The sequence below is a fragment of the Citrus sinensis genome, chromosome 2 (assembly GCF_022201045.2).
Source record: "Citrus sinensis cultivar Valencia sweet orange chromosome 2, DVS_A1.0, whole genome shotgun sequence".
Taxonomy (NCBI): domain Eukaryota; kingdom Viridiplantae; phylum Streptophyta; class Magnoliopsida; order Sapindales; family Rutaceae; genus Citrus; species Citrus sinensis.
Window position 1 is genome coordinate 12083351 of NC_068557.1, and position 15203 is coordinate 12098553.

Here is a 15203-nt window from a genome sequence, read left to right on the forward strand (position 1 = left end):
TTGTATTGCTGCTCTTACATATAGCACTAGGGGACAAATTGTCAAAGGTTCAGCAGGGCAATTAATTAAATTCATACTTTTTAACTTCTTGGACTTCTCCATTTGGTTCTAGTAAATTTAAGCAGCAGCTAGGGTTTTCTTTTTCTTTAAAACTTTTTCCCTTGACTTGTTTGATTGAAAGTTTCATCGCGTAAGATCACGAAGTATCCTGAAGCTACTAAAGAAATATCTGCGGAATCAAAGCAGAACCTGTAAATTCTAAAGAAAAATCCCAAAAACAAATCTTAGTCACCATTCTCTCTCTCCACATGTGCGCCACGTATGAGAATCAGATCCACCATGCATGCTTAGTGCTAATCCCAACCGGTCTCTCGGTAAAAATAATAAAAAATAAAACAAAAAAGTCACAAACACGATTGTTTTGACCTCAAATATCGCATGCAGTTAGGTTAAACACGTACACAGTAGGTATTATATGTTATGTGTAAACACACAAAAAAAAGAAAAAAAAAAAAAAAGGAACATACTTCATTAATTGATTTCACTTACAATATTGAGTAAACAATTCAAAGTCAGTACAATAAAGAAACGATTAGAACAAAGATCATTTCAAATCCCTCTCTTCTCATGTGCTTAATTAAGAGAGAAATTAAACGGCAGATACTTAATTAAAGAAAGACAACAACAAAGTACTTGAAAGCAATAATAATATTTAACAATAATTCTCACCAAATCACATATATATACTGGGATATTTATATGTATATATATATATATACGGCTGGTGCAAAGGCAGTATAATGTGTACTTCACAGTGATCTCACTCAATCTTCATCTTCAACTTTTATCATACGATCTTGATCTTACGTCAAGAGCTCATTGACCCACCCAAGATCAGGATCAGGAGTATCACTAGCCAGCTGGCAGCTACCATTACTATTATTATGAATATGATTATGATAATTAATCATCTTCTGATCATCATCAAGAAAAGACTTGTTAGAAAAGTAATCATGATGAGCAGCAACGGGATTCATGATTGACCCAGCTGATGGGCTTGGTGTCGAAGGTGAAAGAACAAACTGCTGCTGATCTTCAACATTGAATGAACTCACATCAATCCAAGGACAAGCATTAACATCATTACTAGGTGTCAGTGACATTGGAGATGAAACTTCATTGAAACTGATTGCATCCATAGAAGTCATCAGCTCATTGAGCACATCTTTGTAACTCATGGACATTTCTGATGAGTTGCTAAACTTGCTTAAGCGATCAGCAGGAACAGGAGTAGTAGCACTGTACCTAGAAATCGGCGAGATCAACCCATGTTTCACCGGCGACAATGGAGGTGAAAGAGAAGGGGAACGTGATAAATGAGACATGTTGCCCAACAAAGTGCTTGTTGGGGATGAATTGACAGAGTGGTGATGACAATACATGCAACAATGGCTACTGATCTTCTGATTGTTGTTGTTAACAGAGGAGGGAGAGCTGGAGTACTGTGATGAAATTTCTGGCAAAATGCGAAGCTGACGAGGAGAATGAGCAAAGAAACAGACCTTGCGCTTGCAATTCTTGCCATCTTTGCAGGCTTCAGTTCTGTACCTTGAAGGGTGAAGCCAGCACTCGAAGACTCCGTGAGCAAACTCACAGTCATCTCCAAGGCTGCAGCCGCCGCCACGGCGGTACTCGGAGCAAACGGCCCCGGAGTAATGATACCGGCGGGGGTCACGGCGGCGGGCCTTCTCGCTGGGATGGGCGAAAGGACAGTCTGTCCAGTCGTGGCTGCGGCTGCGGGTGCAGCGGCGGATCTTGAACTCGTACATACGGAAATGGTCAGATGCGTAAGGATCGGAGTCGGGGTCTGAGTCGGCGTCAGTGTTGTTGAAAGGTAAGAATTTATTATGAAGGATGTTCATTTCTTGTTGATCGGGATAGAATAAGTAAGAGGCTGAGTCAGAGCCAGAGCCAGAGCGAGGGCTACCGCTGCAGATATCTTGATGATGATGGTGGTGGTGGTGGTGGTGGTGGGATTTCTTGTTTTGAAGGAGAAGCTTTCTTGGAGGGACTTCAATGTCTTTGAATAAGAGTTTTGCACCATTACTCTTTGGTGAAAGAAGCTTATGTTGCTGATCAGCAGCACTGCTCATAGCTAGAAGCCTAGAAAAAGAAAATGAAAAATGAATGGGAATCTAGAAGAGAGAGAATTAGTTGTTGTTGTGTGATGAATTTTGGAGTGATAAATTTTGGAGTGTGATAATGTTATGGGAGGAGGGAACAAAGGGGATATATATAGATGGTTATGGAATAGAGAGAATGAAGGGGTCACAAGGATGGAGTACTTGAGGGGGAGATGAGATGCGTGGCAGCTTATTATTTGGGATCAGCATGCAAAAGGGTGTATGTGGCAGCTTCACAATGCGTAACACTCAAGACTTGCTATGTGTATGCTTTTTGCTCAAATTAACAATCTGATCAGTCTGATCAGCTACTCAATACCTGAGCTAGCTAGCTAGGGCATTTTGGATTTTTCTCAGGGATTGAGGGGTAATGATGGGGTGACAGGGGTGGTGTTGCGCTTGGTGAAGGCCATGCCAGTGCACCTTTCTAACTAGCTAAGCTAGCTACCATCTTGTGAGTTGTAACAAGTTTAATTCTTGTGTTTGCTGGTAGATGCATATTCTAGTTTTGTATTGTGGATGTGGGTGTTCGTTCTTAATTAGGAAAATAAAATTTAATAAGTGCTACAACAAGTAGGATCAAATTTTGCTTACTAGAGCTTCAAAATGTCTCGTTTTATCGATTGATTAAAAAAAGAAAGAGAATTAGATTTCATTTGATATATTGCGATGTTTTTTTTATTTTTCCATATGTTAATTAGTTAAAATAAGGGTTAAAGCACATAACCAAATCCGAATTGTTTCGCTGAAAATGAGAAATCTGATGAAAGAAAATTTTAAAAAATTAAATAAATTGGTAGTATTTTAGGAAGCTCATATGGAAAATAACAAATCTATTAATATATTTTTAAAATTATAAAATATTACATAATATATACAAAATAAGATCTTATTTGGTGTTGAGAGGGTAATTACAGCTTAAAAGGTACAATATTAAAAAGTTTGATAAATACTAATTGTGGTGGCTTCCAAACTAAGTTAATTTAATCTCACACTTGTATATTAAGAAATATACAATATTTATATAATTCTATCAAAATTATTATTTAAAAATCATATTTACTACACACTATAAATTTTTATTTTCTTATTATAGCTTTTTCTCTGCAATAGTTGTACTTAAAAGTTACAGTGCTTAAATTCCACACACGAACTAATTCTCTGATGCAACAATTTAGATATTTGAGTTCAAAACAATGTGGATTTTGTCAATGGGAATAGGATTCCTTCATAATCTAATTTCTGAGTAAAAATTCACATGTATAATTGGTAGTTAATATAAAAAGAAGAATTAAGAAGAATAAAGGTAGTTAAACTTTATCTATATAATATAATTGTAAGACACATCGCATAAAATATATATATATATTAACTACATGAGAATAATGCTCAAATTACAACTCATATTACATGAGATTATTATTAATATATTTACAATCAAATAATTATTGGGACTAATTTTACATTAAATTTTATGTAACACTACCCAGATTTTAACCTTCTTTAACATTCGAGAAATATTTACTCTACTCTCATATCGAAAGGGAAAAAACAGCTTTCACTCAATTATTATTCATAATTAAGAAGGAATTTAATCCTTCACAAAGTATTGTGGGGACTCTAACCACAATTGTTTGCATGACCAAGCACCTCACAATTTTACTTAGAAGCTTAGGTCAAGAAAAGAGCTCAATTCTTGTTGAGAAGTTATTGAGATTTGAAATAAGTTTTGTGATAAATGAACTTGAACATTCACTTAAAATGAATTAAATGTTCAATTATCTAAAGGAAAAGAAGTATCTTTTCACGACCAAATACTATTGGCCAGTTACCAAAAATGTTCAAAAGTTACAATTAATAATATCTTTTGGGCTAGTTGAAATAAAACAATCCATTAAAAGAGATAAAGATTTTCTCATAATATTTTTTTTCTTTTTAATCTCTCTTCATAAAATAAGTAGCTAAAGTTAAATTTTTAAATTTTAATCTTAACAGTTAAACTACTTTTTTTTTTTCAGTTCATTTATCATTGAACCATTTTTTTCACTAAATTTAAAAGACTGAAAAAAAAACAATAAAGAAATATTCCTCATCCCAATTGAAGTTAAGAGTACAAAACGCAAATTATGTGCATTGTCTTGTTGTACGTCAAGGGAATAAATAGTTTTGACAGAGTGCAGCTTGGAACTTTGCAAAAACATGACAAATGTACTCTAAAGTACTAAATTAATTAGTTTTGCCAACACGAAAGCACATTTATGGCCACGTTGTCAAGAAGAGAATAATAGATAAGGAAACAACAGTTGTCATCTTGCATTTCCACCCACCCAATACCGTGAGCCCTAGTGAGTAGTGACACATTATTCCACCGGTTAAAATAACCTAACTCTCTGCAACTCTTCTTTAACCTAACTCATTGATTAAAAAAAATTAATAATACAATCTTTACAAAATATTCTTATTGATGACTAAATAATTAGAGATTTTCATTTCCTTTGATTGAAATCTTTACTAATAAAAGATCTAGTTGCAAAAGACTTTAGTTGAAAGGTGCTTGATCATGCAAATATCGATTTGAATACATGATAAAGCACTTTTGAATCAAGCAGTGACATGCAGTTTCTAATTGGGAAACTCCGGTGAGTCTTGTATTATCCTTATCCTATTGATTTTTCATTAAATCCAACAGCTCACGCACCAAATATAAAGGCTCAACTGTTGTGACTACACAGTCCTGTTTCCAGGGAAAAATCTACAACTTTCAGTTATTTCCTGGAAAGCACAAATTGCATGATAAACATTTGGGTAATTGGGCAGCTTGCAAGCAAAGGCCGAAAGCAAGCCAACAAAGTTACTTGTGCTTACACTGCAAGCCATCAAGCAAAACTGTCTTCTGTAATTGCCTTTGCTTCTGGGTTCTACACTCTCATGTGCAGTAGTTCTTGGTAAAGAATAAATAGCAAAAGTGATAAGCCATGAACGATATTTGACGCTTTTCCGGCATCACATATGCATCAGTGAACTTTGATCGAACCAAAATCATCAAATATCATTTAGTTGGACAATGCAACTGCTAGGCTTGCCTAAAATGACTGACAAATCTACTCTTTCTACGTTGGTACTCACAAGTTGCTACTTGCAATGCTATAGCTTAGCTATGAAAATGCTAGCAAAATTTAAGAACACAAAAACAATTTGAAGATTATCCTCTGTTTATTTCTTTTAATCAACAAAATGATTGACGAGAACTTATGATGCAAAGCAGTCATAATTGAGCAGCAATATGCATTCAACTATTCCAAAATGGTTTAGCAACAAAATGTCTACAGTTAATGACAGAACCTCCAGAAAATTAAACAGATAAGAATAGAGATTGCTATTTGCTAATATACTCCCATCTTAGTGAGAAGTGCACAAGCTATTTTGTTAAAATCACATGATCTCGTGTTCTATTCAGATCCTCAACTTTTGACAAACTCCAATCGATCCAAAGACATATCAATGGCTGCATCATTATGCAACACGGAACCATTAAATTAACTTAACTGGAAGTTCAAATTCAAGCAATCAATTTCATAATGCTCTATCGTGCAAACAACAGTTTAGTGACACATTTCATGTATCTCCACGCAGAAACAAATTTATCCACAATATACAGACATCTCGTCTAATAATTTTCCTCCATCAAAGACAGACCACGAAATTTATCGATGGAACTTTACAACTATGCAAGATATGTCATCCTTACTTTTCCTAGAAACTGCGTGTTCTATCAAGTGCTTTGCTGCTGACTTAGCATCTTTTACATGTTTGATACAGTCTACGGCTTCTTGGTTTGTCATCACCTGTTAGAGAAGTCCAGAAAAAACCAACCAAAACTGTAGCAGACAAATTGGAGGTTGAACAGAATAGACTAGCTTAAAAAATTTGGTTATTCTGATTTTTCCTTAATTACAAATAAGTTTAGCCTGCCATTTTTGAATTGATTGAAACAACCTGAAGGTGATAATCAATGTAAAAGTTACCTTACCTTCCATATCCCATCACTTGCTAGTATTATGAACTCTGTATCATCAGTAATCATCTCCACTTTCACATCAGGTTCTGAGCTAAGGTGTATTTTCAAACTCTTGTCACCAAATGCCCTTGCTACAGCCAGTTGCCCATCAACACGTGGAACGTCCCCTGCAGTCAATAGACTGGGAACTTCATTCCAGAGACCTATATATAGGTAAACATATATCAAGCTAAAAGAAAGGGTAGATTTTCCGTTTAGAAGCTGCTACCGGGAATGTTCGATACAAAGCCACCGCGGCTCTCAATCAGTCTCTTTTCCTTGCTTGGTTCGTGGTCAACAGACAGTTGTTTGGCCACACCATTCTTGGATATAACAGCCCGAGAATCTCCCACATTTGCAACTACTAGTTTCTGACCATTAATAAGAATTGCTGTTACTGCTGTTGATCCCCCTTTTCCCAGGACAAATGCTTGCTCCAATATCTTAGTGTCTGTCATATGATAAGCTCTCCTGATTGCACTTTCCGTATCAGTCCAAAAGTCAGGCTGCTTGCAGAAAATAAAGAAAGTATATAGATATATATTCACAATGTTCCTCCTGAAAGAAGTTTAATAGATAGAAAAACAGCGGGACGCAACAAAAGCTCAAGAGAAGAACTAGAAAAATGAAAAGAAATCTGAAATAGGATGAAACAAAGTACCTCTTTCAAAATATTATCAAACAGGTGAGTTTGCAAGTAATTTGCTACATCATGGCCCAAATGGCCATCAAATATGGCAAATAAGCCCAGCTCATTGTCTTTTTCTTGCTTGAATTCTGAAACGAGATAATCTTCCATGGCATGGTTTGATTTTCCCTTCACTAGATGATATCCATGCGTGATATGTTTCGACATTTTGCTTTTACCTTTCCCTGTGTCCAATGCAGATGTACAAAACCCAGCCTTAACCTAAAATAATCATAAGCAATGACGCCATACGACAGAAGTTAGTGTTTTCCAATAACTAAACAGCAAATCTTAGACTCCTCTCATGAGGAAACGTGATCTTTTTTTTTTAATCTCTTTTTAATTAAAGCAAGAATCAGATGAGTAGTTCAATTGTAAAGAATCAACTCGAAAGCCATGAAAATGACAACTAGCACATACATCTTGTGGCTAAGTTTTGAGACAGGCCCAGTTTTAGCAAGAGTCCCACCAGAATTTAGTCCTTATCTGAGCAAACGTTCAACCATAGCATATCTTTCCTCACAAAAATTGATCCTCATAATAAAGGGAGCACAAGCATACAAAATTTCTCAAGTAGTTCTACTGTTCAAATGTTAAATTTCTTAGCTGTCACTGATAGCAAATTTCTGAGGATTCCATTAAATTTTCCCACAACATGATGTCGCCAACAACACCTACTTTGTTGTGAAACTACTCTTAAAACTTATTTGTTGTGAAACTCTAAAGTGAGTTCACCCAAATCAAATGCAATGACATAAGAAGTAGATTCAAATTTCTTTCCTTACAAGCACCAAAACACCTTTCCTCATCCTACTTAAAGGGTATATAGAGGATCTTTGCGCTTCTACATAACTTTGAAAGCATAACCGTTAAAGTTTTTAGTGAACACTCACTTTTTACTCTGCAACTAATGTTTACTACTCATCCTTCTACTTATATTTAACAACTAGTGATCGGCCATGGATTCCATCCCGCAGCACGTCAGTCACAAACATGACTCAAAATAAGGTGTTAAGAGCATATACATAAATAGTAAACTGCATCTCTACATCATAACATGTAAGCTTTTTTCTCCCAACTAAAATATGCACTGTTGATTTTCTAGATCAAAACATACACACAAAAACATCTCAATAAAAAGATTAAAAAAAAAAAAAAAAAAGATTATCATATCTTTATCACCACTTCTCCAGATATAACAAAAGTCAAAGACAAAGAGGAATTCCCAAATTTACAAATTCAAAAATGGGAAAACAGAAATTAGCTTTAGTTACACAACCTTGACTTCATTTTATCAACAGAATTTTCTTTTTCACATAAATTAATAAACAGAAATTGGGAACATTGACAAGAGCATGAATTTGTGTACATAAGAGTGCTTAACTATGTGATTAAAAATAAAAAAATCTAGGAGTTAAAAGTACGCAACAGACCTTCATCTTCTGAAGAATTTCTTTGCCATTCATTTTGATCTGTTCTGTTCTGCTCTCTGTTATTATTTATGTAAATGGATTTATAATAATTAAAGAAGGCTTTGTTTGACTTTAAGGAAACCACATGACTTGCCTCCGGGGGCGGGCGCGTTGCTTTCTCTACAAATTAGCGCGTACTTGCCGACGACTTTTCATTTTTAACTATTTCTGTTTTATGAATTATTTAATAATTGATAGATATATATGTCATATTTAGGGATCGTAAAATGACCCTCAAATCAGTCTAAATCTACCGCAGATATCCATTCCCTTAGATAATTTTGCCGATTATGGACGGATTTAGTATTTTAAATTTAAACGCGCAGCGCATTGTGACAAATCTGTTGGATAGCTACGCAGTTATCTATTGACCCGCATTTTTTATAATTATTTATGCTTTTAATTTTAATTACCCAACCTTAATCACTCTAGCCACATGTCCTGCTCCTTCTTGAATTCTACACACACACTATGCTTTAATAAGTAGAAATTTTTATAATTTTCAAGTTTAATATTACTGATATTTTATTAACGGTAATCGTCCATAATTTACTTCTTAATATTGTTGACGATACTTGTATATTGATTAAAAAATGAAGCAAGACATTGATCTTAGTGATAATGATTCACCTATAACAGATTCATTTTGTGTCAGATTGATATATTTTGTGTATTTATTTGAATGTTGAAACTTTAGTTTCTTAGTTACATTGATAAAATCTAGAACTGCATATTTTATGTTTTTGGGCTACTACTATAAATTTATAGTTTGAATCATTTATTTTAAATTTTTGTGTATTATTAAAAGTATTTTTAAAAATATTTATGATTTTAAATGCAAAACTCATAAAAAAAAACTTGTTGGCGGTTGTGTATAGGTTTTGTAATTGTTAAAATCCGCAACGGACAAGTTTTTTAAAAAATAAAAATCCGCTATGGGTTGTAGGTGGGTTATTTATTTAAATTTTTTATAAATACGAGTTTGGTAATGACCAACCTTGCAACGAGTAGTATCCATTGCCATCCCTATTTATGCACAAAGTTTTTGGGGACAATTTCCTTTTTCTAATTTCCCTTATTTGTCTTTGAGAGAATTATTTGTCTTTCTTTTAATTTTGCTCTATTTGTTAGTAGCATGATGTTAATCAACTCTCCTCCCAATTTATGTGAGCCCAATTTGACCTTTGACCCCTTTATCATATGATAAGAGATCTTAAAATTTAACTAATTTACTTTCACGTTTAATTAGCTAATGTGACATTAATAAATTACTTTCATCGACTCGGTGACATTTATAAATATATGATTTTAAAAGGACCTCCTATGTTGCAATAGTTGCACCATACCATACTGTTTGTCTTCATTCAGAATTGCCATTTGATGTAAAGTGAGTTCATATAATGGTTGAGATGAATCAGTGGATAAAAAATGTATGCACCGGCAACCGTTGAAGCCAGTTATATACTCATTTAATTGTTGTTGAGGGAACATTGGTTTGAAAAATTTGCTCAGGAAAAAGAAGAGCTATATTTTATGTATGAGAAAAAAAAAATAAGGGTTCAACAAACCGTGGTTTAGAAAAAATCTACAAACACTGAAATCAAAAGAAGACGATTGCATTTTTTTAGGGGGAAAAGGTTTTGAGGATTCATCTACATTGCAACTTGGGATGTGAGCCGTACGATTTCAATGGTGAGTTTGTTACTACATCGAGTGTTACCGATTTCATTTGACAAATAATCAGGAGACACCAAACACAGGAGAGGATGATTGCAATTTCTCTCCTGAAAAAGATTCCAATGATTTGTTTATAAACTAGGGCTCTCATGGGTATGAATTTGATGGTGATTTTGTAAATGTAGCAGCCAACTGCAACCTATATTTTACTGTGTTGAAAGTTCAGGAATGAGGCATATCTGAAAAGAAAGGGAATATCACATCTATTTGATCTGTTGATTTGTAGTTCAAAGCGGATGCAAGAGGTAATTCATGAAAAAAAAAAGATTAAATTTGTTTGAAAAATTTAACAGCTATAGTTAGATTAGGAAAACCGTTATGTTTATTTATTAGAATGCGAGGAGATGAGATCGGTAACAAGGAGTCAACATTTAATTTCATGGCAACAAGCGGTGAATTGAAGGAGCAAGAGATAGTTAATTTCATGGAGAAGAAAATGAAGAACGATCCTACATTTACCTTTAAATAAACTATGCATGTAGATATTACTTTATTTTAGTAAAGATCATTTGTTTATATAGGTAATTGATGAGGTTTTATTTCTACGACATGTTGTTATATGTTTATTTATTTATTTATTTTGTATTCTCTTCTGGTGACCAATTCAGTAAGGTGGATATTGGGATTATGAATTTAAATTTAGTTCTATTACTGGACTGCATCTCATTGATGTAAACATAAATTGCTTAGTTATAAAAGCAAGCATATCGATGGGCTTTAGGGATGAACCCCCTTTAAATGAAATCAATAGTGGGGCAAAATAGCAGAATTTGCTGATAAAAGCAATTAAATTTTGTTTTAGATCTTCATGGGCCATGAGTCTTTGTTTATGATTGCTTTACATTGCAGGCATCGACATGTTTGTTTTTTATAGACTATTGTATTTGTGGAGTCTTATATTGTTATTCCTCTTTGACATATAGACTGCAATCTCGGAAATGAATCAGTTATAGAAGAGGAACTTCAGGCAATTAAGATTGAAGTATTGAAAATTCTTTTTATTTTATTTCAATTGGCTGTTCCAAATATAACATATCTAAATAGGAGATTGCTCAATGACCATTGTTAAATTGAAGGAGTGAAGGTGATGCTAATTGATGGTGTATTGCTATTTTAATTTATTCCAATTATATGCCATAACTATATCACTTTGTAGAACATTATACAACTCTTGCCATTTGTAGTAGTCCATGCAATATTTAATGGACAGATAAAATTAATATTATGAAGTGTTAATAAGGGTTTTCCAAGTTTTGTCAGCCTGTGTGACCAATTAATGATTTCATCTTGTAAAGGTTGACATGGTGATGAAGGAGAATCTGCAATTGAGAATGTTTTCCATTGAGGAGATCGATGAACACTTGATTGCCTGCAATTTCGACCCTGCAATTAGTTGTGCAAGAGGAATTAAAGGTTTGTGAGGTTAAGGTATTGAAAATTTGCTCTGTTTTTTAACTTCAATTGGTTGCAACAAATGTAAGATGATATGGAGGTTCCCTGTGAATCAACATTATTAAATTAATGTAATGAAGGTGTTGTCATTTGATGGCATATCTATTTTTTCAGTTTCTTTTCCAATTATATGTCATGGTTGTATTAGTGTACAGAACATTAAACATCACTTGCACATATTAATACTTAATGCAATAAGAGAGTAGATACTATTACTGTTTTGAATCCTTGGAAAGAGTATTTCGAATTTTGTTAGGTATGTGACCGTTTCATGCTTCCTTCATCTTTTACAGGTTATGTGGTGAGGAAAAAGAATCTAGAATTTAGAGTATTGCCCATCGACGAGATGGATGAGCAATTGGTTGCCTATAATTTCCACCTTAGTATCAGTTCTATAGTAGGAATTTAAGGTTTAGGAGATTGAGGTATTGAATATTCCCCCTCATTCTGGATTTTTTTTTCTTCATTTGCTTGTTAAAAATGTGATATGGTAAGATGGTGCCCTTTCAGTGAGATTTGTTAAATTGATGGAGTGAAAGTGCCAATTTGAAGGCGTATCTATTTCTTTTTAATATTTTCCAATTCTGTGCATGGTTGTATCCTTTTGTAGAAGATTATAGAACTTATGCATAATTTAGTAGTTAATGCTTTAAGATAGCAAATAAGATTGATATTATGAAGTCTTGATAAGGGTATACAGAGTTATGATTGTTTGTGTGACCATATCATGCTTCCTTGATCTTTTATAGGTTTCCATGGTGAGTAAGGAGAACCCACAATTCAAGGTGTTGTCCATTGAGGAGATCGATGAGTAATTGATTGATATAACCAAACAAGAATAAGAGCTACTATCATGGGCCATCATAAATGATGGATCTGAAAAGCAAAAAAGCATTTTTCCATGTATGATGAATTTATAACTTTAAGTGCATTTGATGATGCACTCGACCATTGCGTCCAAAGAAGGCAAAAACAACATTGAAAAATAGGTTAATGTTTGTGATAGTGCCAAGCAAGGGGAAAGTGCTTTGTGTTAGTAGTAGCAGGTGATTTTTACTGGGCTATTTGATTAATGATAATTATTTAGTTGCGTCTTTGATGGTCATTGTTATAATAATAATGAATGCAATTTGAGTAAGGTTGTGCCATGTATGATACATGCTAAGATGATAAATTATTGTAAGAAATTTAAAATGCCTTGAAGTAACACCTTATGAATTAGCCATATAACCAAATGATCCTAACAAAAACAAAACAATATCTACCTACACAGTTTTTTCAAAGTTGAATGCAGGATCATTCTTCATTTTCTTTGCCAAGAAATTGATTGCCTCTTCCTTCTTCAATCTTGTGCTTCTTGCAATGAAATTAAACAATAAGTACTTGTTACCATTCTCCCATTTTCTAATTCTAACACATAAACATAATGGGCTCTCCTAATCTAATTACCACCATTAAATCTTTTAAACAAAATTAACAATTTCTTATGAGGAGTTACTAGTTGTATTTGATCAAATGTCTTATCAACAGATCAAACAAACATCTTTCCACTCTTTTTTCATATAATGAGATATGCCCAATTCCAAAAGTTTTAGTTTTATCCAATATTTGGTTCAATTGGCTGCCATCACCATATATTCCCTTTCAATTTAGCTGACATCATTTCAGATTACTTTCCCCCTAATACGATCACAATTCAATGGCCAAAAGATTTGGATCATTGGAATTTTATATGTGTGGAAAAGATTTCGGCACTTTTTGGGTTTTGGATAAACTTTTGATGATGGCCTCTCAAAATAGAGTTAATAAAGAACCCCTATTTTGATCTTTATTTGTTTGTTATAGTTTTCTACAGTCTTTTTTAGCGACTGGCTTCTTTAATTATCTATTGATTCATCTCAACTGTTAGGTAAACTCTCTTTACATCGAAGGACGATTCTAATAAAGACAAAAAGTGTGGTATGTTGCAACAGTTGCAACATAGGCAAGTTCTATTTTAAATGGTGTTCATTGATTCAACTCGTAAAAAAATAATATCGCAATAGTAGGCGTATGAACTTGCACTAATAAATTGTAGTGGTAGGAGTAAGTACAACCAACTGATCAAGATTAAGACCAAAGTGAAACTTTGTCCAACGATTGAGGGATCCTAATCTAATGATATACCACAATTAAATGGAAAATGGTTATTTCTCTCTAAAATTTCATTCAATATATAAACAACCAACCTACCATTTTCAAGACATTTATACAAACTAAAAGCATACACGTAATAGATCCTTTGGGAGTATTCAAAACCGTTCAAGAGAATATTATAGTGCTCTTAGAAATGACTTAATGCACCTTTTGTCTCATTTTCCTTCATTTTCTCTTAATCAACTGTTTGACTTGCGTATCATAATATCTTTGATAGTTATTCAATTCTTGGACCGGAGCTTGAGGACAAAGAAAGGTAAATTGAATATTTTAGGTTTGAAGATCTCCTTATCCTTATGACTATATAAGGGATTTGGTTTACTCATAATTTATACTCGTGTAATTTATTATTATTATTTTTTAACCATAATGTGATGATAAGTCAATCCTTCCACACACCTATGTGAGCAAATTTGAAGTCCAAACTTTTTGTATCACCACAAGAAGTTTTACAAGTGAAACTAACACACACTCACCTACTCATATTCGCATAATTTAAAGGAAAATGAGCGAAATTCCCCAATTGTTTAACAAAATTAATCGAAATTTTCCTAAAATTTTAGCACACATCTAAACCCTCTTTGAGTGTCAACCTTTTTGCTAATCTTACTATTTTACCCTTGGTGGGTTGTTTGATGTTGGAAATATAAATACTTTAATTATTTACTTACTGAATATTTCTAATATTAATTAGTTGAAAATAAAATAAAAATTATGGAAAAGGAGTAAGGGAGTTGTCATAATTTTCCAATTAATTCTTAAAAAATTTTCAAAATTAATTAAACAACTATGACAATTCTCTTTCTTTTTCCTATAAATTTTCAATTAATTCTGATTAGAAAAAATTGTTCAATTAATTAAATAATTATATGCATTCTTATTTCCATTATGAAACGATCACTAGGAGTAAAATAATAAAATTAATAAAAAAGTTGACACTCAAAAAAATTTAGATGCATTCTAAAATAATATAGATGTTTCAATTAGTTTTGTCAAATAATATAGGTTCACTCTCACTCCTTTTTCTCCACAATTTAAATATTAAAAAACTAAATAACATTATGCAACTATTTTTACAGATCAGTTTTTTAGTTTTTGTTTTCTTGTGGATTGAGTCAAAGATGCTCCCTTTCTGTTTGACAAGTGGGCGGCTAGTAGCTACATCCTATTGGCAAGTAGACGAGGATGAATAATTATTTTTAGCACTACTATTTGTCCCAATTGCCAGTTGGTCCTTTAACTAACAAAAGAGAGGTTGTTCATTAATGAGAGTATTAATGCGGAGGGAGCCTCTAAATTATAATTATTGTAACTTACACCTCTTATGTAAACCACATAAAATTATAGGATCTATAATTTATGTGGTTCACATAAGAGATATAATTATAACTTAGCATTTGCCTAATGCGGATGGATAG

The 15203-nt window shown here is 33.2% G+C and overlaps 2 protein-coding genes across 3 annotated transcripts; both read right to left on the reverse strand.

Moving 5' to 3' along the window:
• Nucleotides 1–509: 509 nt before the first annotated feature.
• Nucleotides 510–2284, reverse strand: LOC102618966 (zinc finger CCCH domain-containing protein 2). Its single transcript, XM_006469867.4, has one exon. It carries the CDS (start codon nucleotides 2151–2153, stop codon nucleotides 864–866), a length of 1290 nt encoding a protein of 429 aa, XP_006469930.1. The 5' UTR covers nucleotides 2154–2284; the 3' UTR covers nucleotides 510–863.
• Nucleotides 2285–5741: 3457 nt separating this feature from the next.
• On the reverse strand, nucleotides 5742–8527 carry LOC102608973 (probable protein phosphatase 2C 58). 2 transcript variants are annotated; one of them, XM_006469833.4, is made up of 5 exons: nucleotides 8362–8527; nucleotides 6902–7150; nucleotides 6470–6746; nucleotides 6214–6368; nucleotides 5742–6028 (listed from the first exon to the last, which is right to left on the reverse strand). In XM_006469833.4, the coding sequence occupies exons 1-5, from the start codon at nucleotides 8392–8394 to the stop codon at nucleotides 5888–5890; spliced, it is 855 nt and encodes a 284-aa protein (XP_006469896.1). In that variant the 5' UTR covers nucleotides 8395–8527; the 3' UTR covers nucleotides 5742–5887. The 2 variants fall into 2 exon arrangements, with proteins under 2 accessions (XP_006469896.1, XP_006469897.1); XM_006469834.4 differs by lacking the exon at nucleotides 8362–8527 and adding an exon at nucleotides 7349–8299.
• Between the last annotated feature and the right edge of the window lie 6676 nt (nucleotides 8528–15203).

Excerpts from the sequence above, each read along its gene's own strand:
- LOC102608973 (XM_006469833.4), bottom strand. The coding sequence starts at position 8,394 with ATGAATGGCAAAGAAATTCTTCAGAAGATGAAG. Across the intron at positions 6,747-6,901 it reads TTGATAATATTTTGAAAGAG|CCTGACTTTTGGACTGATAC; the intron begins GTACTTTGTTTC and ends TTCTGCAAGCAG. Across the intron at positions 6,369-6,469 it reads CTTTGTATCGAACATTCCCG|GGGACGTTCCACGTGTTGAT; the intron begins GTAGCAGCTTCT and ends TATTGACTGCAG.
- LOC102618966 (XM_006469867.4), bottom strand. The coding sequence starts at position 2,153 with ATGAGCAGTGCTGCTGATCAGCAACATAAGCTTCTTTCACCAAAGAGT.